Below are 25,217 nucleotides of genomic sequence, written 5' to 3' on the forward strand. Positions count from 1 at the left end.
GACAGAGCAGGAGCAAGGCCTGCAGGCAAATGGGGTCTGCAGCTGCCAGACCATCCCCTTCCAATCACACCAGCCTGAGCCATTATTATCACTGCTTGTACCCTCACCACAACAGCAGTGCTGCCAGCCAGACACAACCCTGCTTGTCTGTGGTACTTAATTTTATTGGTATAAAAGCCCACTGTGGATAAAACTGCCTTTTCAGCCCGATGGCAGTTTCTCCCTCCCAGCCCTGTGGCACAGAACCAGGGCTGGTACCCGCCTGAAAATCCCCAAGAACAGGAGAGGGCAATGATCCATTGGAATGGTCCCTTGAACCCCCTCCCAAATCTGTGCCGGCAACAGCTGTGGCATTGCATCTCCTCCCAAGCCCTCCACCACCCTCCACGGCCACTGGGTCCTTTGGATACTGTCTTTTTCCCTCTCCTCCCATTCTGCATACTGTCAGTACCCACGGGTCCCCCAGCACCATCCTGCTGCACCAGGATTCCAGCTCAGCCCTGCCAGGGCTGTGGCTCCTGGGGCAGCAGGAGTGGGCAGAGAGGTGGAGAAAGGAGCACAACAGCAGTCAGCCATGACGCAGGGCACAGCAGCACTTTGCAATGCCCCTTCCTCCACCCTGCAGCGAGGAGGCAATGCGGGCCCCCTGCCCTGGCACGGGGACAACACATCTGTGGCAGCGGGGGGAGAAGCGATGGGTTTCTTTGGGCTCAAGCCTCCGGCAGTCACAGGCAGGCTAACTGGGGCTGAGCTCACAGCAGGGCCAGCAAAGTTGGGTCCCCCAAAACTGAAGTGTTTTATGGGGACTCTCAAAGGGGCGTTGGAGTGAGCCAGTCTCAGCCACACTGGTCGGCTGGCTGCCACAGCTGGACCCCAGTGCCTGCCCCACCAGGGCTGGCCGGGATCCCCCAGTCCAGGAGAAAAGATATTGCAAAGAAGGTGATGGTCGATCCTGCCGCCAGGATAGGAGGGGAGGGGAGGGGTGGCTGGGGACCGGAACATCCTGCAGGGCCTCAGGATCCTGGTTGGGGGCTGGCTCCGCTCCGTAAACCTGCAGGAACCAAGAGGAGAAACAGTGAGTTTTCACCAAACTCTACCCTACTTCTCTAAGGAGAGGTAACAACCTGGCCATGGCCTCAAAAAATCACCTGCTCCTCTGGTCTGAGAGACACGGGGATGATGCCCTTGTTTGAGCCATTGGGACAACCTCTCACCATCCCAGCAGCAGTCCTGGCACCCCATTAGACCTGAAGTGTCCCCCACCCCCTTTCTGGAGCAGCACTTACAGAGCAGGAAGCGCCGCAGGTTCTGCGCAGATCCCCCCGAGAGCAGGTAAGCCCAGGCAGCGGCAGCAGCCATCAGCAGGTAGGAGGGCACCAGGCTGCCCACGTACAGGGGGTTGCAAAACGACTGTGGAAAGAGACATGAGAAGAGAAAGGTGAGCAGGCAGGAGAGGACAGGGACAGGATGTGTGGCAGTGTCATCACCCCAGTGAATGGAGGGGGACAGGTAGCACCAGCCCCAGGATTTGGTTTGTGAAGAGCCAGCTCCTTTGCTAGTGCCAAAGGCTATTCCCTCCCAGCACAGGACCAGTACTCTGAATATAGGTCCCAGCACAGAGTCCTGTTCCAAGTTACTTACCAACCCCGAAACAGTGAGATGCATGATAACGACTGCTGAGATCTCCCACCAGCGCCGGTGCTCGCAGCCATGAAAGAAGAGGATCCCCCAGAAGGTGTGAAGGAAAATCAGCACCATGGTCATAAAAGCTGCAGGGAGAAGCAGAGGTGTCACCAGGGAATCACCCACTGACCTTGCCTGCTGGCTAGGGGAAGAGATGGAGATGAGTCAGTAACAGGGGATAGAGAAACAGCTTGGCTGGACTGGGAGGTGGTGGGTCACACTTTGTGGGAGACATGGAAAGAAGAGCAGGGAAGATTACAGGGAACAGCAAGAAGGGTTTGTCACAGAGATATGTGACAGGTGACCATAAGGGGCTCAGGTGGGTGAGAATGCAGAAAGGACAAGACAATGAAGAGGGAAAACTCCCACACCTCATCTGCTACCTCTGTGGTGGGGGCAGAGATGTGAGTGAAGGGTGCCAGCTACTCACCTGAGGTCAGGAAATACAGCTGTGAATCCCCATGGATGCCCACAGTACCAGGCCCTAATGCGTCTGCCAGGAGATTGATCATGGAGAAGGCGCCACTCATGAGACCAAAGCCTACACCAGCCACTGCCAGGACAGGGACACTGTTAAGCTCTGAACCTCCCAAGGGTCACCCCACACACCTCCCAGTGAGCTTCGGCATGAGAAATCTCTCTTTCCTCCCAGTATCATGCTCATCCCTGCCCAGCCTTATCCCCTGCCTTGCAGTCAGGGCACTTTGCTCTACACAGAACTCACCATATGCCATTTGCTGAATGGAAATTGGGGAGCAGCCGTCCTCACTGAGGGCCACCAGCCCCTCGATGGCCTTCCTGTGGGGTGAGAGCACACTGGAGCCCAGCACAGCCAAGCCACCTCCCAAGGCATGGTGCAGTATTCATTCTGCACCATGGCCACCTTCCTGGCAACCTCCTCCTCCCTGAGCAACACCCACCATGGAGATCGTCCGTGTGACTGTACCACCAGACAAACCAGGCATGTGAAAATCACGTGAGGCCACATAGAAAGATTTTCCACAGAGGAATGTGGGTGCCAGCCAGCCCGGCAGAGCAGGGCTGGCGTGAGCGGGACGTTGGGTGTAAGGCAAGCAGCACCCCCACATGGAAAGCAGCCCCACTGCAGGCGTGGGAGGCTGTACCTAATCTCCACACTTAGAGAAGACGTTGACTAACAATGGAGGAGGTGCAGGGAGATCTCAAAGAGTTAGAAAAATTATACGCGGAGAGAAACTAGGGGAGAAGAGGCTTCTTAATTTGTGCCAACTAGAGGTGTGGCAGGTGCGGAGGATGCCAGGCAGCTCCTCAGCCCGGGGAGGGCAGCAGCGCTTGGGCCGGAGATCCGCAAGGCAAAGGAAACGCAGTGGTTTTATGTCAGAGGCTGCTCCGTGGAGCTCTGCTACCCTCTGCCTGCCCGCCTCTGGCAGTGCCCTGCTGCAGGGAGCAGCGTGAGCCTGCCAGCACAGCTCCCCCCCGGCATTCTCCCAGCTTCCACCTTGGAAGAGCAGGGAGTATGAAGGGCACCTCCTCATGCCTGCCTGCCCAGCCCCAGCACAGTGTCCGTCCATCCAGAGGACAGGGTGCAGCACGTGCTGCCCTGGCAGCAAAAACCCCTGCGCTCCAAGACAATGGTATCAGGAAGGGCAGGAGCTGCCCAGGCTGCTCTGAGACTGTGACCTGGGATGGTCAGGGCACCAGATCCTCCAGACCTTAGGGCTACTCTGCCCCACCACTTGAGACCCACTAAGGTCAACACACTGAAACAGGTGCCACCCATGTGCTCATGGTAAGCATTGAGGGCAGCTTCCTGCCACACTTGACACTCTCCCCAGTCCAGCAGCTCACAAGTGAAATTTGGCACCACCACAGCTGGGAAGACCATCCAGCAGTGCTGGCACAGTGGGGGAGATGCCATTACCTGAGGAGCTTGTAGTAAAGGAAGCGGAAGGCCTCCTGCAGCAGCACAGAGAACATCACCCCAAAAATCAGGAGCCCCTTCTGCAGCCGCTCATCCTGGGGGTCGCTGGCTTTCACTGCGATAAACCAGATGAGGGACGAGAGCAGCAGTGACACCAGCCAGAAGAAAGCCCTGTAAGAGACAGAGCTTGCTGGCACCAGTGCTGTGCCAGAGCCCCTGCTGTGCTGGGACTGCCCTGGCAGCTGGCCCTTGCCCACTCTAACACCAGCACCAGTGCCATTCTGGAATCAATGCTGGGCAGGTGGTGCCTGTATGGGCCTCACCACTGTGCTGTGCCTGAACTCCTGCCCCACTGGTCACCAGAACTGGCACCAGTGCCCCTGTTGTGCCCACAGCAGCACCAGCCCCTGTGCCAGGCTCAAATCCATGCCAGTACCAGTTTCAGTACCACATCCTTCTGGTCCCACAGTGGCACTGGTACTAGTTTCCCAGCTGCACACATAAACCACTACCATTACCAACCCTCCACTGTATGAGTTCTCGTGTCTACCACATGCTGTGACAGCAAGGGAAGGAGTATTGGTGCCCCGGCCATGCAAGCAACAGTACCAGCATGAGTACTGGTGACTCCAGAGCCCACAACAGCACCAGGATGTGTACAGGTGGCTCCAGTGAACCCTCAACAGCACCAGCATGAATTCTGGTGACTCCAGTGAGTCCACAACAGCACCAGGATGTGTACAGATGACTCCAGTGAACCCTCAACAGCACCAGCATGAATTCTGGTGACTCCAGTGAGATCACAACAGCACCAGGATGTGTACAGATGACTCCAGTGAACCCTCAACAGCACCAGCATGAATTCTGGTGACTCCAGTGAGCCCACAAGAGCACCAACATGTGTACTGGTGACTCCAGTGAGCCCACAATAGCACCAACATGAGTACTGGTGACTCCAGGGAGCTCACAACAGCACCAGAATGAATACTGGTAACCCCAGTGAGCCCACAACAACACCAGCAAGAATACTGGTGTGCCTGTTGCAGTCACGATGGTGCTTCAGCCAGTGACAGTCACATGCCTATCACACCCCTGATGCCACCACCACCCTGTCACACCCATACTGGTACCGGCACTCCTGTCACGCCCATACTGTACCAGCACCGTCACTGGTACCAGCACCCGTGTCTCGACTACAGTGACCGTGTGGAGGCACTGGGACCAGCAGCCCATCACATCCGAACTGGTACCAGCACCAGCAGGAGACTCAGTGCCCCCACCACGATCGTTCCGGTAGCAGCACTGGCGCTGGTCCCAGCGCCCCGCCACGCCCACACCGCTCCCGGAGCCGATGCTGGTCCCGCACCACGGCAGCACCAGAGCCCCCATCGCTGACTGACCCGGCGATGAGGATGATGATGCGGAGCGGGTCGCGGGCGATGGTGAAGATGAAGAGGCCGAAGGCGGGCCCGAAGGCGATGAAGGTGCACCCGAAGAAGACGGCGAGCGTCATTTCGGCGGGAGCGGGGACACGGGACCGGGGTCGGACCCGGAGCTCGGACCGGACGGGCCCCGCGGCCCCTTCCCCCTCCGCCGCCCTTCCGGGGCCGATGACGTCACACGTGCGCGCGCCTCCGCCGCCGGAAGCCGCGTCCCGGGGCGGGCCCGAGGGGCGGGGCCGGGCCCGTCAGTCACGGGAGGCGCTGGATTGGGAAAGGCCCGGCCGGGCGGCGGCGGGCACCGGGACGGGCTCCACAGGGCGGGGCCCACAGCGCTAGCCTGGCAGAGCTCAGGAGGCGTTTGGTGAACGCTCTCAGGCGCACGGAGTGACCCTTGGGAGGTGTGTGCAGGAGCAGGAGCAGGAGCTGGACTCGATGATCCCTGTGGGTCCCTCCCAGCTTGGCGCGGCCCGTGATCCTGAGGGACGCAGCCTGCTCCCAGGGGAGCCTGGCCTCGTCCCCACGGTCACGCCGTGAGTGCGGCCCTGAGGGCTGGGCGACGTGTGCAGGCTGTCCCACACCGCGTTGTTCTGTGTGCCCTCCGCTTGGCACCTCCAGTCCAGCCCCATTTCAACGAGACTAACACACAAAGGCACTTCAGGGCACTTTCCACTTACGGACACCCACACCCCAGCACACACCCTTTCTGCCTCCCGAAGACTTTGGACAGGAGCACTGGATGTGGAGCTCTGCATCTGCTGAACCGGCAGAAACACCGCGCCCATGCCATTCTTGGCACACATGCAGAGAGGTCAGAGAAGGCTTTTGAGGGGTCTGGGTTTCATTAATGGGAAACAGGCCCTGTTTCTAAGAGGCACAATTCACAGCAGAGCACTCCAGCGTGGAGTGCAGAGGGCTCTCCTGAACCAGGGAAATCCCAGGGGAGCAGTGAGATGTGGGTTCTGGCATATTCCCACCAGCTCATGGGCTTGCCCTTGCAGCAAGCAAGTTGGTAGCTGGAAATGGGAATCGCAGGATCTTTTCCACTTGTTCCAGGGACACGACTGATGTTTGGCTTGATCACCAGGGTTTACAGGGCTGAGTCATGCCCCAGCACAAGGGATCCCAGAGGTGGAGAGAGAAATAGTTTTGTCCGTGCCTAAGATTTCATGCTGATTTTGCAAAACAGCCCAGTGTCAGCCCACCTGGCCCAGAGGATGTCACATCTCACTCTATATGCCAGGGACATCCACTTACAATCCCTTTGTTACTTTCAGTTACAGCTCTGGGGGTTCTGCCGGCTTGGCCAAGAGAGCCTCTGGGAGCTTACTCCTGGGTGAGAACGGCCAGGACACACTGAGGGGCAAAGGCTGGGGCTTGCCAGTTGGGAGATCCAGCTCTGGTGGCTGCGACATCAGGATGGGTCACAGAAGAAGGTGTCACCAGGGACATCACCAGGCTGCCTCAGCCCCACCACACCTGGATTCTGGTGGCCAGGGAGTGGAATGCTGGGCTGGATAGGCATGGGGGCAATGCTCAGGGGGTTTCTAACAAGAAGAAATGCAAGCACCTTAGGGCAGGAAAGGGCACAGAACTATGCTTGGGGCTGAAGAAAGAGGAGCCTAGGGCTCTCAGTGGTGGCAGGTGCCCAGAGAGGCTTTGGGGACATCCTGAATGTCCCCAGACCCCTGCTCCCTCCTGCCCACACCTGGTAAGCTCCCTTTCCATCCACCAGGCCTTGGCTCTTGGTGTTCTTGTGTTCTTTCAGGCTCTGCTGACAATCCAGCCTAGCCTGCAGCACCATGACCAGGCCAACATGGACATGGCCAAATGGATAGAAGAGTGTGAGGAATATCCACATCATGAGATGACTTGGCTGCTGCAGGTGATAGCCCCATGAAAGCCCACTCCTTTCTGCAGTGCAGCAGGAGTGGGTGTTTTGAGGTGCTGTAGCAGCCCTGGTCCTGGTCATTGTGGGCTGCTGGCTGGACAGGCAAAGGAAGCCTGCCTCTGCCAGCTGCAGGGAGCAGGAGAGCTCCAGCAGCAAGAAGTACGACAGCCAGAAAAAGTTCAAAGGTCTCAGATCTTTGTGATCACCCCATCCATTACCAATGGAAACATTCAAGCTAAGGCTTGATGGGGCTGTGAGTAACATGATCTAATTGAGAGTGCCCTCCTCGTTGTGGCAATGATCTTTAGAGATCCCTTCTGACCCCAGCTATTTGGTGATTTTGGAGCAGCACTTGAAGCATGGACCAGCGTGATAGCAACACCAATGATTTTATTGTCTCCTAAGGCAATACTATGAAGTTCACCAAAATGGTGATCCTAGCCCAATCCCCAAAGACAATAAACTTCAGCACAGGGAAGACATCCTGCAAGAAGGGCATCACGTAATAGAACCCTGTTAACAACTGCTTTTTATTTATTTTCTTTTGCTCTGAAAGGCAATAAATCAACCTTGTGACCTGCAACTGCTAAACCAATGCAATGAATTGTCCCCAAGAATCCGTTTCTGCCTATCACTTTATTGTAGAACCTGTCTTGCAGCAGAGATGCTCCAATGCTGGTCCAGATTCACTGAGCAAGTGGATCAGGGGCCACATGTCCTCCTGTACTGCACACTCTAACAGGCAGCACAGCCCCAAGCCCTGCATATGGGGCATGCTCATACAAAATTGAGATAGCACCACGTGATCATGGCTATCCATGCTTCCCTCCAGCTGCCTTGTCCTCTGCTGGCATTGACAAGTCAGTAATATGGATTTAGGGGCTGGGAGATTTGTGTGGCAGTTGGCTTTAGGGGGCCTGACCTGTTTTGAAATCCCCAGGGCCTCGCAAAACCCTCACAACTTGGCAACACAGTTTTTCTGACCCTCACCCTAGCATCTCAAGCTGTACCTGTAAGGAGAGACTGAGGGGTGACATACAACTTGATGTATCTTATCAAAATATCTCAGATACTCTTTGTGGTCCTCCCACTCCAGCATGTAGTTCAAGGGCATCAAACGGGAAGGATTCAGAGATTAAATGAGGCACTGGAGAGATGAGAAAACGAGCAGAGAGCAGAGGTGAGAGGCTGCTTAAAGTTAATGTGCTGATATATGAATGGTGTGGCAACAAACAGCAGGGCTGAAAGCTCTCTGGGGAGATCTTCAGTCTGCCAGGCCAAAATAAACAAATCCAATGGTTGAATTCCATGGGAGAGTTGGAGAGAGAGGAAGAGAGGAGGGCACAGGCACTTCAGTTCCCAGCATGGAGGACACCTGTGGGGAGATATGCTCCCATGCCAGCAGTTCCACAGTACCCCATGTTCCCAGAGCTTTCCCTGGCCTATTTCTCTGTGGGGCTGAAGGGAAAGGAGATGGTTGAAAGAATGGAGGAAATTCAAAGCTTTGCTGAACTATGACATAGTTCATGTGCTTCTCAGGCTGGGCATCACCTGGGAGTGGCAGTCTGGATCTCATTGCCAAATCACAGGCAGTTCAAAGAAATAATAAGTCCCTTGCAGTGAGGTGCAAACAGTTAAGTCAATTTGACTGGTCCAAACGAGGAGGCAGCAGCAGCTAATGGGGAAAAAACAGTGGGTGTGAAAGGGCTCTTTGTCCCAGCAGGAAGACGAAGGGCGCCCAGAGGCTGGGCACTGGGACGCACCCTGACCGGGGCACAGGGCAGGCTTGTTTGCATTGCAGGGTGCAGGCTTCCAGAGAAGAGGTGCTTTTACAGGCTGGTTCTTTTTGAAGGCAGACAACCCCTTGCCTGGAAGGTGCTTTGACCTTCAGAACAACACAATGGCTCAGCTGATGCACTGCAGAAGAGGAAGGCAGACCCAAGGAGGAGCTCCACCCCTTGCACAGGGACAGCTCAGCTGTCCAAGACACCATGTACTGTCCTCCCCTCCAGCTCCTCCAGGCCCAGGGTGGGAGGCTACAGCTCAGAGAAGACTTGGCGACCTTGGGAGAATGAAATCAAGCATGGGGAGAAAAAAGCAGGGGGAGCTTTTTTCCCTGCTGTAAAAGGCCTTAGAACCTCAAACAGAATCGCTGGGCCACTGAGAGGATGGGAGGTCAGCAGCACCTGGGCAGGAAAGAGATGCAATCTCAACACCCTCCTTTCCTGACCCGAGAGGCACAGCAAATAAAGGAAAACAGATAACAAAAGCTATCCCTGTCGGTCTCTTGCTGGGTCTGGCTCAACAAGGGGTCAGCATGAATTGTGTTTCCTGCCAATTTGTGAATGTGCTTTTAGAGGGATATCCGCTGCGTAGTGTGGGACAACAGGGCTTGGTCCACATCATGGAGAGGCCCAAAGCAAAGGGCAGGACTAGATAATGGCTTTGGGCATCCCCAGGAAATCCAGCCCATTTTGGTAACAGCAATGAGACACATCCGGCTGCTCTTCAATTTGTGTTGGAGAAAATACAGCAAGTCAGGAAGAAACTTCCTGAACACTTTGTCTCCTGCGTTAATATTTGCTAGCTTCTACAGCTGTCCCTCAGGCAGGCATTCAGTCACTGGCAATAGAAATTGCAACTAGTACAAAGGGTGAGCAGCTAATCCCTTGGAGAAGACCCTGACAACTAATAATGTGTGCATGCATGGTCATGTGCTTATGTGATTCCTCATTGTCATAAATATGAACCCCCCCCATCATCAAGGACTTTGTGGCAAGCCAATAGCATGCAGAATGTGGGACACACCAGTGACATGGTTTATCATTGTGTGCTTGAAGAGGATAGTGAATTTGCACTGAGCTTGAGACTGGATTCCAAGGAAGTGGTGGAGATGAGGGAAGGCAGTCCAAACCATGTGGTTATTATTCCGAGCCCAGCCACAGAGGCCCTGCAGACCCTCCATGAATCAGCTAGGGAAGGAGACCCACACCTCCTCTCCCAGTGCCTGTACCCACCCAAAGGACCAGACACAACCACCCATCTTGTCAAACTGCTTTAATATTTGGACATAAAGACAGGACAGAGCCAGTTAGGCTGTGCACAAACAAGATCCCCTTTAGCAACAGTGCAAGGCTGCTGAGCTTCCCTTCTCAATGGAGGTGTGGATTTGGCCAAGATGCAGTTCAGCTGATGACGACATCCTGAGCATGCCAGTGGGGTGCATGTGTTGGGTAGGGAAAAGGGATAGGGGCTTGCAAGGGCAGCTCAGAGGTTGTTCAGCTCCAGTAAGGTCTGGTCCAGGACCTGGTGTATCCCCACGTTCTCCTCTTTGGCACTGGCCAGGCTCTCTGTGAACACAAGGGACACCCAGCCACGCACACAGACACAACCCAAATGTACCCAGGTGCAGCGGGACCCATACACACCACACCAAGCACATATACACACACACACACACACACACACACACACACACACACACACACACACACAGAGATGGACATTTCAGTACAGCAATGGCCTCCAGTCAAACAGGGCACCCTCTGCGGACCATAGTCCACACAAGTAGCCCCATTTCTGGCATGGATGAGTCCAACCATTCTGGGATCTGCCAGGGAAGCCAGGCCAGTCAGGCTGGTCAATGGGGCAGACAGTTACCACTCTTCAGCATTTCCATCTTCCCAGGGTGCCCTATTGCCCATGGCTGAGCACTCTGCAGCACAGGTGCTGTACAATTATTTGGCCAGACACTGGAACATTACCACTGGCCAACTGTGGGCATGTGCACAAACCCTTGGGCAGCAGAAGTGGAGAACCAAAGCTTGCTGCATGACCCAGCAGTGCTCCGTGGAGAAAAAGAGTGAGAAAACAGCCCATTAACAGCCCAGGAGAGTGGGCAGAGGACGAGAGAGAGATAAGGAGCAGAGCTAACAAGGCTACAAGGACAAACTCTGCCAGGCAGCCAGCTGCCAAGGCAGCCTCCCTCTGGTGTTCACTTCCAAATGTCATCCTGCTTCCCCCAGAGATGGAACAAGATTGCTGTCCACTAGCCCCATCTCCCAGTGTGCCCTGCTAGCCTCTTCCCTGTCCCAAGTTTGGGGCAGTGGGTGCTGCTGGATCCCCAGCTCCTTTCCCAGCCTTTCCAGCACCCTCCAAGGACCTCTTTCTAAGGGGATCCTCCCTGCACAGTTTGGGGTAACCAGAGTGAGGAGGAAGAAGTTGCCGAGTGACTCCTGCAATAAGGGGAGGAAGGCAGCAATACAAACCACCACATCCCTCCCCAGCAGAACTAGGATGATGCCAGAGGACAGCCATCACAACATGGGCATCCCAGGACATCACAAAACCCTTCATATCTCTCCCACAAAAAAACTGATCAACTGCAGAGGAGTTCCCTGTCCTGCCCAAGCAGGGTAGTTATCCCTATAAGGATAAGGCAAGGCTTCAAACCCTGCCTCACCCCAGTGGGGAAGGGCTCTCAGCCTGGAGCCAGCCTGGCCAAAATGGGGCAGAGAGGCTGGGCCAGGGCCAGGAGCTCTGGGCAGCTCAGTTGTTAAGTTCAGTTAGGATGACCCGCAGCTCGTTAGTGAGAACGCGGTTTTTCTCGGCTTCCTGCTGAGAGCGCTCTAGAGAAAATGGAGACATCAATGCAGCACAGGAAAGAGAGAGAAAAAAGTGAGTTAGTGAAAAAAGACAGCATTTCTGAAAGCCTTCACTGGAAACACCACACACCCCCCAGCCAGTGATGGGACACTGCTGGACTGGCAGGAGGCAGCCAGTCTTGGTGGAGGGACAAGGCTGTAGGTCCATCAATTTGGAAACTGCGTTCTGGGACACGGTAGGGTGGTAAGGAAGGAGGAGGTGGATCAGGACCAATTTAGGGATCGCAAGAGGTCACTGCTGAAGGGTAGCAGCAGCCTCTTTACCAAGGGAAGGTGATGCAGGAGCTATGACAGGGCTGAGATTGCTGCTTGTAGGCAATGTCTGGGAGTGGAGACAGGGAATGGACAGGACTAGGTCTAACCCTGGCATTTTATGCCAAAGGACTCATAGAGAAGATGGTATGAGATGAGGAAAGCTGTGTACAAGTCAGAGGGTGGTTGGGGTCAGCACAGAGGCCCTGTCCCGCTCAGCCTGGCAGTGCAGGAGCCTCTTGGGTTTCAGCCATGGTCAGCCCGGGGAACCTGTGGCTGTGAGCTGCCTACAACCACCTCCTATCACACTGCTGACAGAACCCACATGAGATAGGCAGGAGATGAGGGATAGAGTGGCATGAAGAAAACAAAGGAGAAACCAATGTTAACATTTTATTGATATCAACTCATTAACCCAGAAGGACAGAACACAAAAGAAGAGTCATGAGATGCAAACTGAAGAGCAATGTGCAAAGGACAGAAGGGTGAGGGAGGAGTAGGGGTTGCCTTCCTGCCAGGGAACAAGGTGTCTGCACAGTTGGATCCAACCCTCTATCCCCCAGGCCTGAGCTTTGGCAGTGGAGGTGCCGCTTCCCCAATGCAGGTCATCCCCATGCTGGGGCCAGCAAGCAGCACCGGGGCACTTTGCTGGAAGTATATGGAGGGGAAATGGCCCCCCTGCCCCGGAGCTGCAGGGTCCCCAGTGCTTCTGCTACTGGGGAGCCAAGGAGGGAGCTGCTAGAACAAAGGGCTTCTAGGCACAGTCCTGATCCCCAGGGCAATGCTGTGGCATGGGCCTACAACTACACTGTCCAGTCAGTATGTGGGGCTGCTCTCCTGCCCTGAACAAACAGCTCTAAGCACCTACTATCTTGTCTCCCCAAAGAGGGGTACAGCGGGAACACCCCAGGTCAGCTCCTATCCCAAAGGAGCTGATGGACAGGCACAGGCTAGGTGGGACAGAGGAGGACAGAGAGGGTAGGGAGAGAGGTGGGATGGCCAGGCAGGCAAACAGCTGAGCTGGAGAGAGGAGAGACAGGCAGGGAGCGGGTGCAGTGCTGGTGCCCAGCGTGGGGCTCAGAGGGAGGTGATGTCGTTAAGTGCATTGTCCAGCTCCTCACTGATGGCTTTGTACTTCATCTTCTGCGCATACACTTCATCTGCAGGTGGGGGCAGACAGGCAGCAGATGGTAGAATAGAGTGGAGGACACAAGTGGAGAGAGAGAGTGGCTGTGAGCAGCAGGCTGAGGGCAGCAAGGGTGTGCAGGCACAGGCAGCATGAATGTGACCCTATTCCCCACCCGAGGGCAGGGCCCAGACCCCAGGAGCTCTGCTCCTGCACCAGATGCCGCAGCATCCAGCCTCTCTGCTCCCAGAACTCTTGTCCATCCCCTCCCTCTAGCCAAGCACTGTCCAGCCCCACCAGGGGCATGGTGTGTCCAGTGCAGCCCCAGGAAAGAGGGATATGGTGCTGGTGGGGACATTTTACCTTCTAGGTCATCAATGGTTTTCTCCAGCTTCGCCACAGATCTCTCTGCAAACTCCGCCCGGGTCTCAGCCTGTGGGAAGCAGAGTGGGGAAAGGGTGAGCTACAGGACACAATGGGTGGTGCAGGCTGCACTGCACTCCAAATCTGCCCTATTTGCATAACTGGTACTCTTCTCCAGAAGCCCTCCTGTGGGAAAGGCAAGGGACAAGAAGTGGGGCTCTATGGAGCTCACACCCTAAATCAGAACAGGCTAATGAAGGTCATCCCAGACCCAGATACCTGCTATGATACAAGGCTGCAATTTAGGAAACAGAGAGAGGACATAGGCCTTATGGGATCAAAATCCATTCAGGATGGCAAGCTTATTTCTACACTGATTCAGTGGTGGCCTTACACCCCTTACCTCCTTCAGCTTTTCCCCTAGAAGCTTGATTTCCTCCTCGTACTTATCCTCCTTGGTGGAATACTGCAGAGACAGAGACAAGCCCCTGTGAGTCCCAAGGCATGCCTCCAGCTGTCCTTTACCCCATCAGGAGACCGCAGCATTCCCAGACTGCATGCACTCTTCCCAGCCCCAACAGCCTCACTGGGCCCTACCTTGTCAGCCTGGGCCTCCAGGGACTTCAAGTTGTTGGTGACAATTTTCAGCTCCTCCTCTAGGTCACCACATTTACTACATCCCAAGCAGGGCCGGCAGGAGGGGGGGAGTGGGGCCAGAGGGCAGGAGAGAGGCAGGAGCAGAAAGAACAGGCATGGGGAAGCAGGAAAGAAAGAGAGAAAACAAGTTGAGAGAGGAGAAAACTCAGTGCAGGTGGACCAGGAGCAGAGCCACTGAGAGTAGGAGCTGCCGGGACGCATCTGTTCATCCATTCCTTGTGCTTCCTTGCACGAGTACCTCATGCATCACCACCAGCCAAGCTCTCGCTGGCCCCGCCAAGAGAAGCAGGATGGAGGGATGGAGGAGCGTGCCCGGCCTGCACCTGCTGGAGAGGGAGGCGAGGGGAGCCGATGGTGGAGGCAGTGGTGCAGAAAGGAGAGAGGTGGCTCGCATGGTTTGAGAGACAGAAACAGAGAGGGGGCTGCTGCACATTGCCCCACGCCCCTGCCCCAGTACCTCTTCCTCTGAGGCAATGAGGGATTTGAGAGACTGGTCCATGGTCCGCAGCTCTTCTTCCAACTGTCTCACTCGGCTGGGGTGGAAGGTGGGCACCCCGGGAGGGGGACAGCAGAGAACAGGGTCAAGGATGTGATGCCAGTGGGTTGGCACACCCCTGCCCCCAGCCTGTGATCCCAAAGACCACCCCAATGACAGACCCTCCTGCTTCCAGGGACAGACATCCCCATCCCCATGTCTGCCAGGGATTTGGGATAATGACTGTGTGGGATCCCTGCACACTGCCACCAGGAGCCCTACTCACCTCTCCGCCACCTCTGCCCTCTCCTCCGAGCGCTCCAGCTCTCCCTCAAGGACAACCAGCTTGCGGGCAACCTGTTTTGGCAGTAAGTGACCATGTTAGCCCTGTGCTTGCCCCAGCTGGGGGCACAGGGCTGTGAGGAGATGGCTCTGGGTGCTGCCAGGGTGTCAGGACTCGGGAATGGGGCACACACCTCCTCATATTTGCGGTCAGCCTCCTCTGCTATGTGCTTTGCCTCCTTCAGCTGCATTTCCTGGAGTTCCATCTTCTCTTCATCTTTCATGGCCCTGTTTTCGATGACCTTCATGCCTCTGAGAAAAGACCATGCCAGGAGATGTTACTGCTGTGGGTCAAGGTGTCATCTGTACATCCTGCCTCCCTGTCTGCACATCCTGTACCCTAACCATACCATTCTCTAGCTTCAGAGACACGGGACATTGCTTGGGGAGGATGGCACACAGTAGGATCACACCACCAGTACCCAAAAAATGCTCCTGTGCAGAATTAAAGTGGAATTGGCCCCAGGGCTATGTTCCAGAATGAGGTATGGCTATGGTGCCCTCAGAGGCAGGTCCTGAACCTATATTTGGGAGGGAAAAGGTGTGCAGACCAAGATAAGCCAGCCACAACCTCCACAGCCTGACAGACTGGCAGCCCTTAGGAAATTCTGGAAAACATCCTGTGACAAAGCCTTTCTCATTTGGGGTGATGCTCACAAACAGGATTACCAAACTCCCACAGAAGAGACTCCTGCAGACTCTTCTCCTCTCACTCAGATGCTGTTCTTCAAACTGATCTTTGCCAATGGAGGAAAGGTTCCTCACGTAACTGCCAGGAATGCTGTGACACGTCTGGGCACTCCCATTCAACCTGAGTTCCCTTGCCTGCACAGCTCCAGTCTAGGAAACCTCCTTGCCATGAGGATAGGGCAAGAGACACCCTGTAGAACTCTTCTTGAATGAGGCTGTCTTGCCCTCAAATTTGACCTTAGTTACCAGCACAGAGGTTGCTTCTTGGGCTGTTATTGTGTCCTTTAGCACAGAAAGCTGCTCTGGGGAATAAAACATACTGATATCTTCCCTCTGGCTTTGGTTACAGTCTGCTGCTTTTATAAATATTAGATAACATTTTTCAGGATTTTATGTGTGCTCTGGATAAGAGTGTCTGTATCTGGGGGACTTCTTTGCATTGTGGCTTTGGACTCCCTTTGAAGTCTGCAGGAAGACCAACAGAAACCCCAATAAGGTCATCTAAGAGGGACCCCACTGCAAAACTAAGGGGGCTGTCTGCAGTCAGGAGTGACCTGATACCACTCCCACTGTCCCTTTCCATCCCACCTCTCGCTCTCATCAGCCGCCTTCTCAGCTTCCTCCAGCTTCTGCAGGGCAGTGGCCAGACGCTCCTGGGCGCGGTCCAGCTCCTCCTCTACCAGCTGGATACGGCGGTTGAGGGAAGCCACTTCAGCCTCAGCCTAGGGGAACAGAAATCCCTCAGTCATCCCATGTCAAATACAGATATTGGAAAAAGCATTTCAATGATTATTCCTATTTACCACCCAGAACTCCCATTGGCACTGTGCAACAAGCCCATGTTCACCGGAATGGCATGCCTGACCATGCATTCCCTCACCTCTCTGCAGGGTTATCTCCATCCCTAGTGGCTCTTTGATGCTGGCTTCTCCCAGCCTTGCAGCGCCAGCTTGGCATATGCAGCCCCATCATGTCCTCACGCCCCCAGTTCCCACCCTGGAGGGGGACAGGACACGTTCGCTGGGGCAGGGTGGCCACAGCAGCCGTGCCGTCACGGGGATGGTATTTGGGGTTTGCAGAGCAGTGAGTAAAGGGGGAGGAATGCCCTGTACGGCTTCGCTCCCGAAAAGGAGATCGGAGCTGCTTGTGGATTTCCTGTTTACAGAGGCGGTGGAGTGAGCCTGGAGCTTCTCCTGCAGGAGCCCCCAGGGCCCTGTGCAGCAGGGCAGCCTGAAGCCAAGCACGGAGCCCCCGCAGCTGATGTACAGCACTGTGCCGGGGGCAGTGGAGCGAGTCGCCCTCGGCAGGCTGGCGCCCGGCCAAGATGAGGCTGGCAGGACCAGAGGCCTCCCTTTCCCAGGCTCCCCACGCACAGGGCTGGGAGCTGGGGCTGGCCAGGAGCAGTGGCCCTGGCCCTCTGCCAACCTGTTGACGCCTGGCCTTGCACTCTTTTCCATTTGGTAAAGGCCTCCTGCTCCATAGCCACAGTCAGGAAATGCTGCCTCAGCAGCTCTCAGCCCCACTTCCCACTAGGGGGGTGCAAGGAAGACAACCCCCCGAATATCAAGGGATGGGTGGCCATAAGACCTCACTGTGGGGAGCAGCTCCATGCACCAACCCAGGAAATAGTAGCCCCTGCTTATTCACAGGCTGCAGCAGGACTGGGTGGCTACAATGCCTGGACACTTCCAGCCTCATGCTCCAGCACTGGGAATGCCCCAGGGATAGCTAGCCAAGCACGGGGACCATGGGAGCAGTGAGGGGCTGTCATCCTGCACGGCCCTACGGAGCACCGGCAATGCCCTTTGGGGAGTTGGCAGGGTGGAGCCGGCGCCTCTTAGAGATGGCTGCCAGCCCTATAGCTGCCAGGCCCACAGCCGCCTCCGCCCCAGGATCACCCTTTTCACAGACACCTTGTCCCTTGCCAAACCACCCAATAGGGAACTGGAGCTGGCGCCCACAGGGCAACGCTCTGCCTGCAGCATCAGCCTCACTGGATCGGTAGATTTTTTTTTTTTTTTTTTTTTTTTTTTTTCCCAGGGAATCACCCCCAAAGTGGGTCAGAGCTGTCCGGATGGACACTTGGGAACATGAGCTCTCCCGGCAGCTCCCAGTGACCGGGGAACCCGATCTGAGGCTGCAGGAAGGGGCCATTTCCTCCGCACACAGCCCGAGGGACAACAGCCCAGGTACCGCACCCAGCTCTGCCGCTCCTGATATGGTGAGAATGTTGAATGAGTGGGCATAGGAAACAGAAAGAAAGGAAGAAAACAGAAAGCTCCAACAACTAAAAAGACAAACCACGAAAAAGCTGGAGCTTGGGTATGCCACCCCACTGCCAAAATGGAAATTTTGGCCTGAGGCAGTGTAAAGCGGTGGCTCTTCCCCACGAAGGGACAGAGCTAAAGCTCTGCGGCCCGAACGGCAGAGTCCGCTGGAAGCCAGACAAGAGCTTGGGCGTGGGATTCTGAGCCGTGCACGCCAGCCTCCGAGCGAAGGGATCCTTTCCCAGGAGGCAGCCGATCGCCAGGCAGGGCTGGCCGCTGCCCGCTCCCAGCCCCAGCCAGCCGGGAAGCGCTGGGGAGCCGCGCTGCGCGCAGCATCTTCTCTCGCCAGACCGGCGGAGGAGGAGGGAGGCGGCTGGAGCTCCCTGCCTGCCCCGAGCTCCCTGCCTGGGGCTCTCGCCAGCTGGGTGGCGGCTCCCCGCGGCTCCCCGGGGACTCCTGCGCCCCGGGGCAGCCAGCCCGGCTACCGGGGCTCCGAGGGGCCGGGGCCGGCCCGCCGGAAGGGATGCTGGCAGCGGGGCCAGAGCTGGCGGGGCATCCCGAGGAGCTGCCGGGGTGCCCCCCGCCCTCCTCTTCCCATCCCAGCGGCCCTTACCCGCTCCCGGGCCTGCCGCTCGGCATCGGCCTCCCGCTGCAGGTGCTCGGCGCGCTCCTCCGCCTCGTCGGCCACCTGCTGCAGGCTTTGGATCTTCTTCTTGACGGCATCGATGGAGCTGGCGCTGGCCATGGCGGGGGCTGCCGGCGGGGAGGCCACACCGCCGAGCCCTTTGTGGGATCCGCCCGGCTCGGGCAGGAAGCGCTCAGGCAGCGGCCGCTCCCGCCGCCCGCCCTGCCTCCATCCCTTCCTGCTCCTCCTCCTCCTCCTCCTCCTCTTCCTCCTCCTCCTGCTGCTGCTCCTGCTACTGCTGCCTCCGACCGACCTGCTCCGCCGCTCCCCGCGGCTGGGCGTGCAGTGCTCGCCCGCGGCAGGAGAGTTCCCACGCCGGGAAGGATGCACAGTTCCCCTCATCCCAAACAGGACAGAGGGTGCCTCCGGGAAGGGTGCATGGTTCCCCCACGGTTTGGTCACTGTCTCTACATCCCCGCCAAGCCAAGATGCCCAGTTGCTTCTGGGCAGGGCACACTGCCCCCCACCCCGGGTCTGCACGCATGGTCCCCACTGCAAGGGTACATGGTACCCCAAACAGGGCACACAGTGGCCCCATAACAGGGCACACACTTCTCTCCGTGGCCGGGAGGCATGCTGCTCCCCAGGCAGAGGTGCACAGTCACACTGAATCGCCCAGAGCAATGGAGAGGACGCCAGGGAAACAGACGTTTCCAGCAGTCCAGAGAGTCTGAGTGCTGGGGCCTGTCCTGTGTGAGCCCCCACGGCCACAGGAGCAACGTACCATGTGTGGTCCCCAAGTGTCCTCCCCAGCCGTTGCTGCAGAGCTGAGGGTTGTGGACTTTTTCCTTATGGAAGTCAGTAAGAGGCATGAGCAGAGCCTGTTCCTGGGCATCCTCCTGGGGTACCTAGGCTGCAGCCAGGTGCCCAGCATCCATCACATTCAGTCCCTTGGTATCTGCTCCCCAGTGTGAGGACTTGTCCTGCAACCCCACAGAGACTCATGAGGCCCATGGAGACGCTGGCACCTCCTGCCCTGGGGACTGTGCCCTATTGGGGAGGTCAAACCTCCAACTCCTGGCTCGCCATCCTGGCTGGGGCACATGTCTTGATCCATCAGAAGAAGCTAGAGCTGCTGGCACTCAATCCTCCCTTAAGATGTACTGACAGCTCCCTGGCTGCACTACACACCTGCCTCCAGGAATGCCATTTCCCAGGCTGACCTCACCAGCTGGCATCAGCCCCAGGGCCAGGGGTCCTGGGGGTGACTCAGCCACACTGCTATCTGCACCCTGCAGATCCATGTCCCCTTGCCAAGAGGCAGAGGAAGAGGCGGTACTGTGGGTCTCCTGGGAGCACACAGCCTTGGGCTTGGCCTTGGGCCCAGCTGGTACTGCCCCTTCCCAGTCTGAGGCCTGGATGTCAGTAATGCACAAGCCAGGACATGGGGGCCCAGAGCAGAAACAAGGGTTCCTGGCAGCAGTGGGGCAGGGATGAGCCAGCTGCAGGCAGAAGGGGGACAGGCTGGGGGGCAATCACCCTGATCTCCCAGTAGCCAGGCTAGGTGCCTCCTGCTGTGGCCCCACCCCGAGATGCAGTCACTTCCCAGCAGAGTCCAGTTCCCTCCCACCAGCTCAGGGAATCACCAAATAAGAGCAAAGTCTTGGCTGTGGAAAGCAGCTGGGGCGGGAACATTAGTGAAGCTTTTGGGATCATGGCCTGGGAGCGGCAGTTTCCCTAAGGCCCCTCCAGGGTGGCTGGGGACAGGCCAATGCTGGGGATGTGGGGCGATGGAGAGGGCTGTTCTGGCCTAAACCTGCTGTCCCAACTGCACCATTTGCAGCAGCCCTTGCCCATCCTGACCTGGGCACCATGGGCTGTCCCTCCTGGGGACAAGAGGTTCTAGGACCACGGTGGCCTCGCAGAGCTGCTGGGAAGTTCTGTGGAGTTGCCGGATCAAGAGTCAGGCATTCCCTGCTTCTTTCACTATCTGATACCTCTCCAAGTGCCTGGGGCCAAGTATTTGCACTGTTTAGTGCAGTCCCCATGGCCTTCGTGCCCACCATCCAGTGCCAGCAGCAGGGCAGGGCCATACCAAGGTGGGTGTTTATTCTTTTAAGGCATTGGCATTTTTGCCAAGAGCAGGAGGCTGCCTGGATCACTGGTATGAGCCTGAGCCATCTGAGGAATTGGGACACTCTGTGCTCACAGGCACCCACTGTCCTGGCAGCCAGGGAGGACAGGGGGTGCCTGGGGTGGGTGTTCTCTGGGGGTCCCCACAGCGCTTCCTCTGCTGGAAGCAGTGCTGCACCTCACACCAGGGAGGAGGTGACAGCAGCACTGACACTTAGAGCTGTCAGCACGTCCAGGTCCCTGGTGTGAAGGGGTGACTCCAGAGCCCCACACATGGTGCAGCCTGTCCAGGCTTTGGCACGGACTGGGAGGGCTGTGCTGGTGACGGAGCCCTAGCCCTGCTGCAGCCAGCCTCCAGCCTGACACTGCTTCACCATGGCTCCTGTTCTGGCCCTTCCCCCGTGGTTCTCTTTGGTGTATCTTCTGGTATGGGACTTTCCATGCTGAAGCCCAGAGATTTGCCAAACTGCTGTGGACCAAGAGCAGGGAAACACCCTCTCTGCCCAGGATGGCATCGCACAGCCCACTGGAAGCAGCAAACTACTCCACACCCCACAGCTGACATCTGCCCAGTACCACTGTTTGCTCCTTCCTCTGAGCCCTGCACCGTGAATGTGACATCCACTCTGAGCCACACTGAGTTTGCCCTGTCTCATATCAGTACAAAACCACTTAGATCAGTGTGAACCCCACTGCACACAGCAGCCACCTTGACCAGCTTGACATGCCTGCCCCATGCCAGACTGGATGTGCCTTTCCAGAGGATTCTCAATGTTTTAAAGGAGAATCATCTGTAGGATCAGCAAAGAGGTCTGAGGAGACCCCTGGCTGCTGCCCAGGGGCTCTGGGCTGCCACAGGACTGGTGTTGCCATCGCTCGTCCTTGTCCGCTCACCCCTGTCCTTGGCGGCGGCCTCAGAGATTTGACGCATCTCCCCCATTTAGCTCCGTAAACCAGCTGGGATTGAATTTTTTGTTCTCAATCCTGAAAAGCCTGGCCATGCCCTGCTGGCTGTGCTCCAGACGGCTCTCCTTTAGCTTCTCCTCCAGTTTCCAGGGTTGGTTTTCATCAAAGAGGGGCTGGCTATCAAAAGGAGGATTTATTTATAGGGTGTCAAATACCCTGTGTGGCACCACAGGTCGTTATACCCCATTCCCAAGCGGCCCCGTGGCCGCACACAGCTGTTCCACCCTTCATCCTGGCCAGGCACAAGCCAATTTCAACACCTTCCTAACATCTCCCCAGAGGGATCTATTTCCCAGGAGAAACATCAGTCATGGCACTAAATAAAACTCTTCCTGGCCTTGCTTCTCAGGGTACAAAGTAGCACACTGGACCCCAAATCCACCCAAATCCCCCTCCACACACCCCAAGCATTCTTCCTTGCAGCCAGCACTCAGCAGCTAACCACAGTAACAGATTTTTCCGTTCCTCTGCTGTGCCACAGTTTAGCAAGCACCACAGTTTTTCCCACAAGCATTGAGGAGGTGCCTGGGGACTTGTGGCAATCTTGGGACACTTGTCCCTGTAAGCTTTGGGGAGCCAGGCTGTAGGCTATCCAAAAAGCTCAAGACGGGACCAGCAACCAACATTGCCCATCACAGCTGGCCTGGCCCCTGCATCCCACACAGGACCCATCAGCCCAGTTCAGTGTCAACATCGAAGGAATGGGATCCTGACAGTCTTCCCCTCGGACGCTTTCCATATAAGGGCCCCCTCTTCCTTCAGCCCCCCCTGAGGTCCACAGCCTGTGCAGGGGAGGAGCTGTTGGCATGCCTACTTACATCTGTAGCTTTCTTCTCTGCCTGCTCCAGCTTCTCCTGGGCCTCCTTGACGGACTCGGAGTACTTCTCCACCTCATCCTCAGTGCCCTTCAGCTTCTTCTGCAGGCCCTGCTGTTCCTCCTCCAGCTGGGGAAAGGACAAAGGGTGGGGGTCAGGGGAGGTGGCGGTGTCAGCAAGGCTGGAAGGGGATCTGTCCTCCCATTCTCCTGGGGACACCCAGCCTGTGGGGAGCACAGCAGGAAAACATGGACATGTCCTCTGACAGCTTTGGGTCTACGGGTCCTTTGGGGGCTCTTGGTGTAGAGCAGCCCCCGGGACCCCAATCATCCCTGAGCCTGGTGGAGGTAAGGGGGTGGTGGTCTCCTTCCCTGTATAGGGGACTGGAGAGCTGCTGACTTGGGGATACAGCTCTGGGGGACACCAACCTGTGATCCCTTGTCTTTGTGGCTGCGGTGGGAGTATGCAGTCCCCAGAGTTCTCCCTTGCACAGGGGCAGGGAGGTGGAACTGGGGTGTCCCACTGAGATCAGACATGTTTGGGTGTACCAGCATAAGGGGTCAAGGAAAAGAGACTGAAGTGTTGGGGACAGATCCATATGGGGTGGTGTCCCTGGAGATACAGTCCCAGAGAGGTAAAGTCTCAAGGGCTGTCAAGCTGGTATCCACAAGCGGGACACCCAGTGGGGCAAGGTCCTTGGGCCAGGCATGCTCTGGACAGGGGACTCCGGGGACAGGGGCTGGACAAACGGTGTGGGGAGATCAATATGGGGATTGTGTGATCCTAGAGAGTGAAGTGTCCCCAGGCTGGGCAATCAGTGGGGTGGAATCCCCCGGGCTGGGCACCCAGCGGGACAGGGTCCTGGGGCTGGACACCCCTAGAAGGGAGGGTACCCAGGTAATGCCAGGGAAGCCCGTGGGACACCCACCTGCTTGCAGCGATCCTCCGCCTGCTTCTTGTCAGCCTCCGCTTGCTCGGCGCGGTCGATGGCATTCTCCTTGTCCAGCTTCAGCATCTGCATCTTCTTCTTGATGGCCTCCATGGTGGCGGGGTGCCGGCGGCGAGGCGCGGAGCGGCAGAGGGACGCGGAGCACCGGGAGCAGCGGGAGCACCGGGAGTGGAGGGAGCACCGGCACTGCGTTCCCCGCCCCGCCGAGCTGCCTAAAAGCTGGGGAGGGGCCGTGCCGGGCGGGGGCTGCCCCGGTACCTCCCCCGCCGCCCGCCAGCACCTTTTAGGGACTGGCTCGCCACCGGCCCTCGCACCGAGCGGGACGGGGGGGCGGCCCCCGCCGGGCATCGCCGCAGCCCTTGGCGCCCGGCACCCTCCGGGACACGGGGCGGGGGACACCCCGGGTCACTGCGCTAGGGACAATCCGGGGGCATGGGCAAGAGACGCCCCGGGATACTGTGCTATGAGTGCCCTGGTGGCACTGGGTGATGCACACCCCGGGGCAACGCTCTGGTGGTACCGCTGTGACACTGGATGAGGGACTGTCCGTAGCACTGTACCCCAGTGGCACCGGGCAAGGGACATCCTGGGGCACTGAGGACGGGTACCTTGGTGGCAGTGGCTCCAGTTAGAGCTGTCCTCATGGTAGTGCCCTACGTACATTCCCTGTCACAGTGCCCTGGGGCCTGAGGGATCCTGCTTGCTGGCACTGGCTTGGGGACGCCTCAAGAGCTGGCGTGGCACTTGGCAACACCAATGGGATGGCACTGAAGTGTAGGGGACACACTCAAGCTGGGATTGCACCGAGGGACACATTTGGCTGGCATTGCCCACATGGGGAAAATCCCCCAGGAGAGAAGTGAGCAGAGCCCCTGACTTTCCCATCCAGCTGCTGGTGGGGCAGGAGGGCCAGAGGTCTGGGAGACTTCTTGACACCCACATTCCTTCTGTCTTGCACCTTGGTGCCACTGCCCTGGCAGGACACCTGGCTCACGCACAGCCCATAGAGCGGCATTTTAGAGAGACACAGGGTGTACAGGCAGCTCACTGCCCCTCTTCATCTTTCTGCTCTAAATAAACTGTATTCCACAGGCAAAAAAATGCAAACCCTTCAAATCCCAGCTCCTCCAAAAATAACCTGTACTTTAATAACGATCGTAAATGCTTCTGGCACATTCCCAGCTGCAGGGTGGGCTGTGGGTCGGGGGGGCTGGAAGGAGCTGGCGGAGGGGCCATGGGAGCAGTGTGGCACGTGTGGACGGCTGGGATGGGATGGGCACGGGAGGGGTGCACAGGCTCCCCCAGCCCATTGCCCCTGGGATGCAGCCAGCCCTTGCTTGACGCAACTTCTTGGCACCAGTGCTCCAAGAAGAGAGGAAAAAAAACCTTTTTGATAGCTGGAGAAAGTGTCTTTTAGGGTGGTGTCCGGAGAAAGTGTCAAGCCTGGATGGTGGAGGGCATAGGAAGGGTATGGACAGTCAAGGACCAGCAGGCTGCTGGCTCTGTGGGGAAAGCAGAAGGGCCACTGCTGGACTCTGGAGAGCAGCTATTTGTACTGATGAATTAGGCACATATTTGGACAAGGAGAGTCTGTAACTGCCAGCGTGTGGCTTCTGAGGGGAGGAGGAAGATTCATCTCCCATCATTCCTGGGAGAGAGTAATTGTTTTTCTGTGAGATGTTTCAGCCTGGAGCAACTTCATGGGCTTGAGCAACTTCATGTGCGGAGTACACAGGTCAAAGATGACGATGGGCACGGTGCAAGCAGCAAGGAAATTGCCCTGGAGCCAGGCTGGCCCTCAGACATGCTTCCAAAGGATGCTGTTGTCCCTCTTTATCCCCTTCCCCTCTCCTCCCCTTTGCTCCAGGCACCAGAGCCATGTCTGATGGACACTGCAGGAATCATTGGGGAGCCAAGGTCCATGACTCTGCCCTTAAGCCCATCCTCCATGGTAACCTGTGGGACAAGGGGGTGCAGAGA

At 57.1% G+C, this 25,217-nt stretch overlaps 2 protein-coding genes across 12 annotated transcripts; both read right to left on the reverse strand.

Annotated features, from left to right (window-relative positions):
- Positions 1-143: 143 nt before the first annotated feature.
- Positions 144-5,252, reverse strand: APH1A (aph-1 homolog A, gamma-secretase subunit). Its single transcript, XM_056513471.1, has 7 exons — positions 4,984-5,252; positions 3,584-3,754; positions 2,408-2,481; positions 2,114-2,236; positions 1,642-1,769; positions 1,287-1,410; positions 144-1,051 (listed from the first exon to the last, which is right to left on the reverse strand). The coding sequence occupies exons 1-7, from the start codon at positions 5,094-5,096 to the stop codon at positions 1,014-1,016; spliced, it is 771 nt and encodes a 256-aa protein (XP_056369446.1). The 5' UTR covers positions 5,097-5,252; the 3' UTR covers positions 144-1,013.
- A 4,701-nt stretch (positions 5,253-9,953) lies between these two features.
- On the reverse strand, positions 9,954-23,481 carry TPM2 (tropomyosin 2). Of its 11 annotated transcripts, none has more exons than XM_056513246.1 (9): positions 23,217-23,481; positions 22,292-22,417; positions 16,071-16,204; positions 14,927-15,044; positions 14,737-14,807; positions 13,916-13,991; positions 13,722-13,784; positions 13,319-13,388; positions 9,954-10,263 (listed from the first exon to the last, which is right to left on the reverse strand). In XM_056513246.1, the coding sequence occupies exons 1-9, from the start codon at positions 23,328-23,330 to the stop codon at positions 10,181-10,183; spliced, it is 855 nt and encodes a 284-aa protein (XP_056369221.1). In that variant the 5' UTR covers positions 23,331-23,481; the 3' UTR covers positions 9,954-10,180. The 11 variants fall into 11 exon arrangements, with proteins under 11 accessions (XP_056369221.1, XP_056369218.1, XP_056369215.1 ...); XM_056513243.1 differs by lacking the exon at positions 13,916-13,991 and adding an exon at positions 14,433-14,508 and having other exon boundaries at positions 23,217-23,442; XM_056513248.1 differs by lacking the exon at positions 9,954-10,263 and adding an exon at positions 10,319-11,541.
- Between the last annotated feature and the right edge of the window lie 1,736 nt (positions 23,482-25,217).

This window comes from Oenanthe melanoleuca, chromosome Z (assembly GCF_029582105.1).
Source record: "Oenanthe melanoleuca isolate GR-GAL-2019-014 chromosome Z, OMel1.0, whole genome shotgun sequence".
Taxonomy (NCBI): Eukaryota; Metazoa; Chordata; class Aves; order Passeriformes; family Muscicapidae; genus Oenanthe; species Oenanthe melanoleuca.

Coding starts and splice junctions, on each gene's coding strand:
- APH1A (XM_056513471.1), bottom strand. CDS start 5,096: ATGACGCTCGCCGTCTTCTTCGGGTGCACCTTCATCGCCTTCGGGCCC. Junction 1,411..1,641: donor ATCTCACTGTTTCGGGGTTG/GTAAGTAACTTG, acceptor CTCTTTCCACAG/TCGTTTTGCAACCCCCTGTA. Junction 1,052..1,286: donor CCTGCGGCGCTTCCTGCTCT/GTAAGTGCTGCT, acceptor TGGTTCCTGCAG/GTTTACGGAGCGGAGCCAGC.
- TPM2 (XM_056513240.1), bottom strand. CDS start 18,776: ATGAGGGGAACTGTGCATCCTTCCCGGCGTGGGAACTCTCCTGCCGCG. Junction 16,205..18,362: donor AGCGGCAGGCCCGGGAGCGG/GTAAGGGCCGCT, acceptor CTGTTCCCCTAG/GCTGAGGCTGAAGTGGCTTC. Junction 13,992..14,736: donor AGGGCAGAGGTGGCGGAGAG/GTGAGTAGGGCT, acceptor CTTGGGATGTAG/TAAATGTGGTGACCTAGAGG.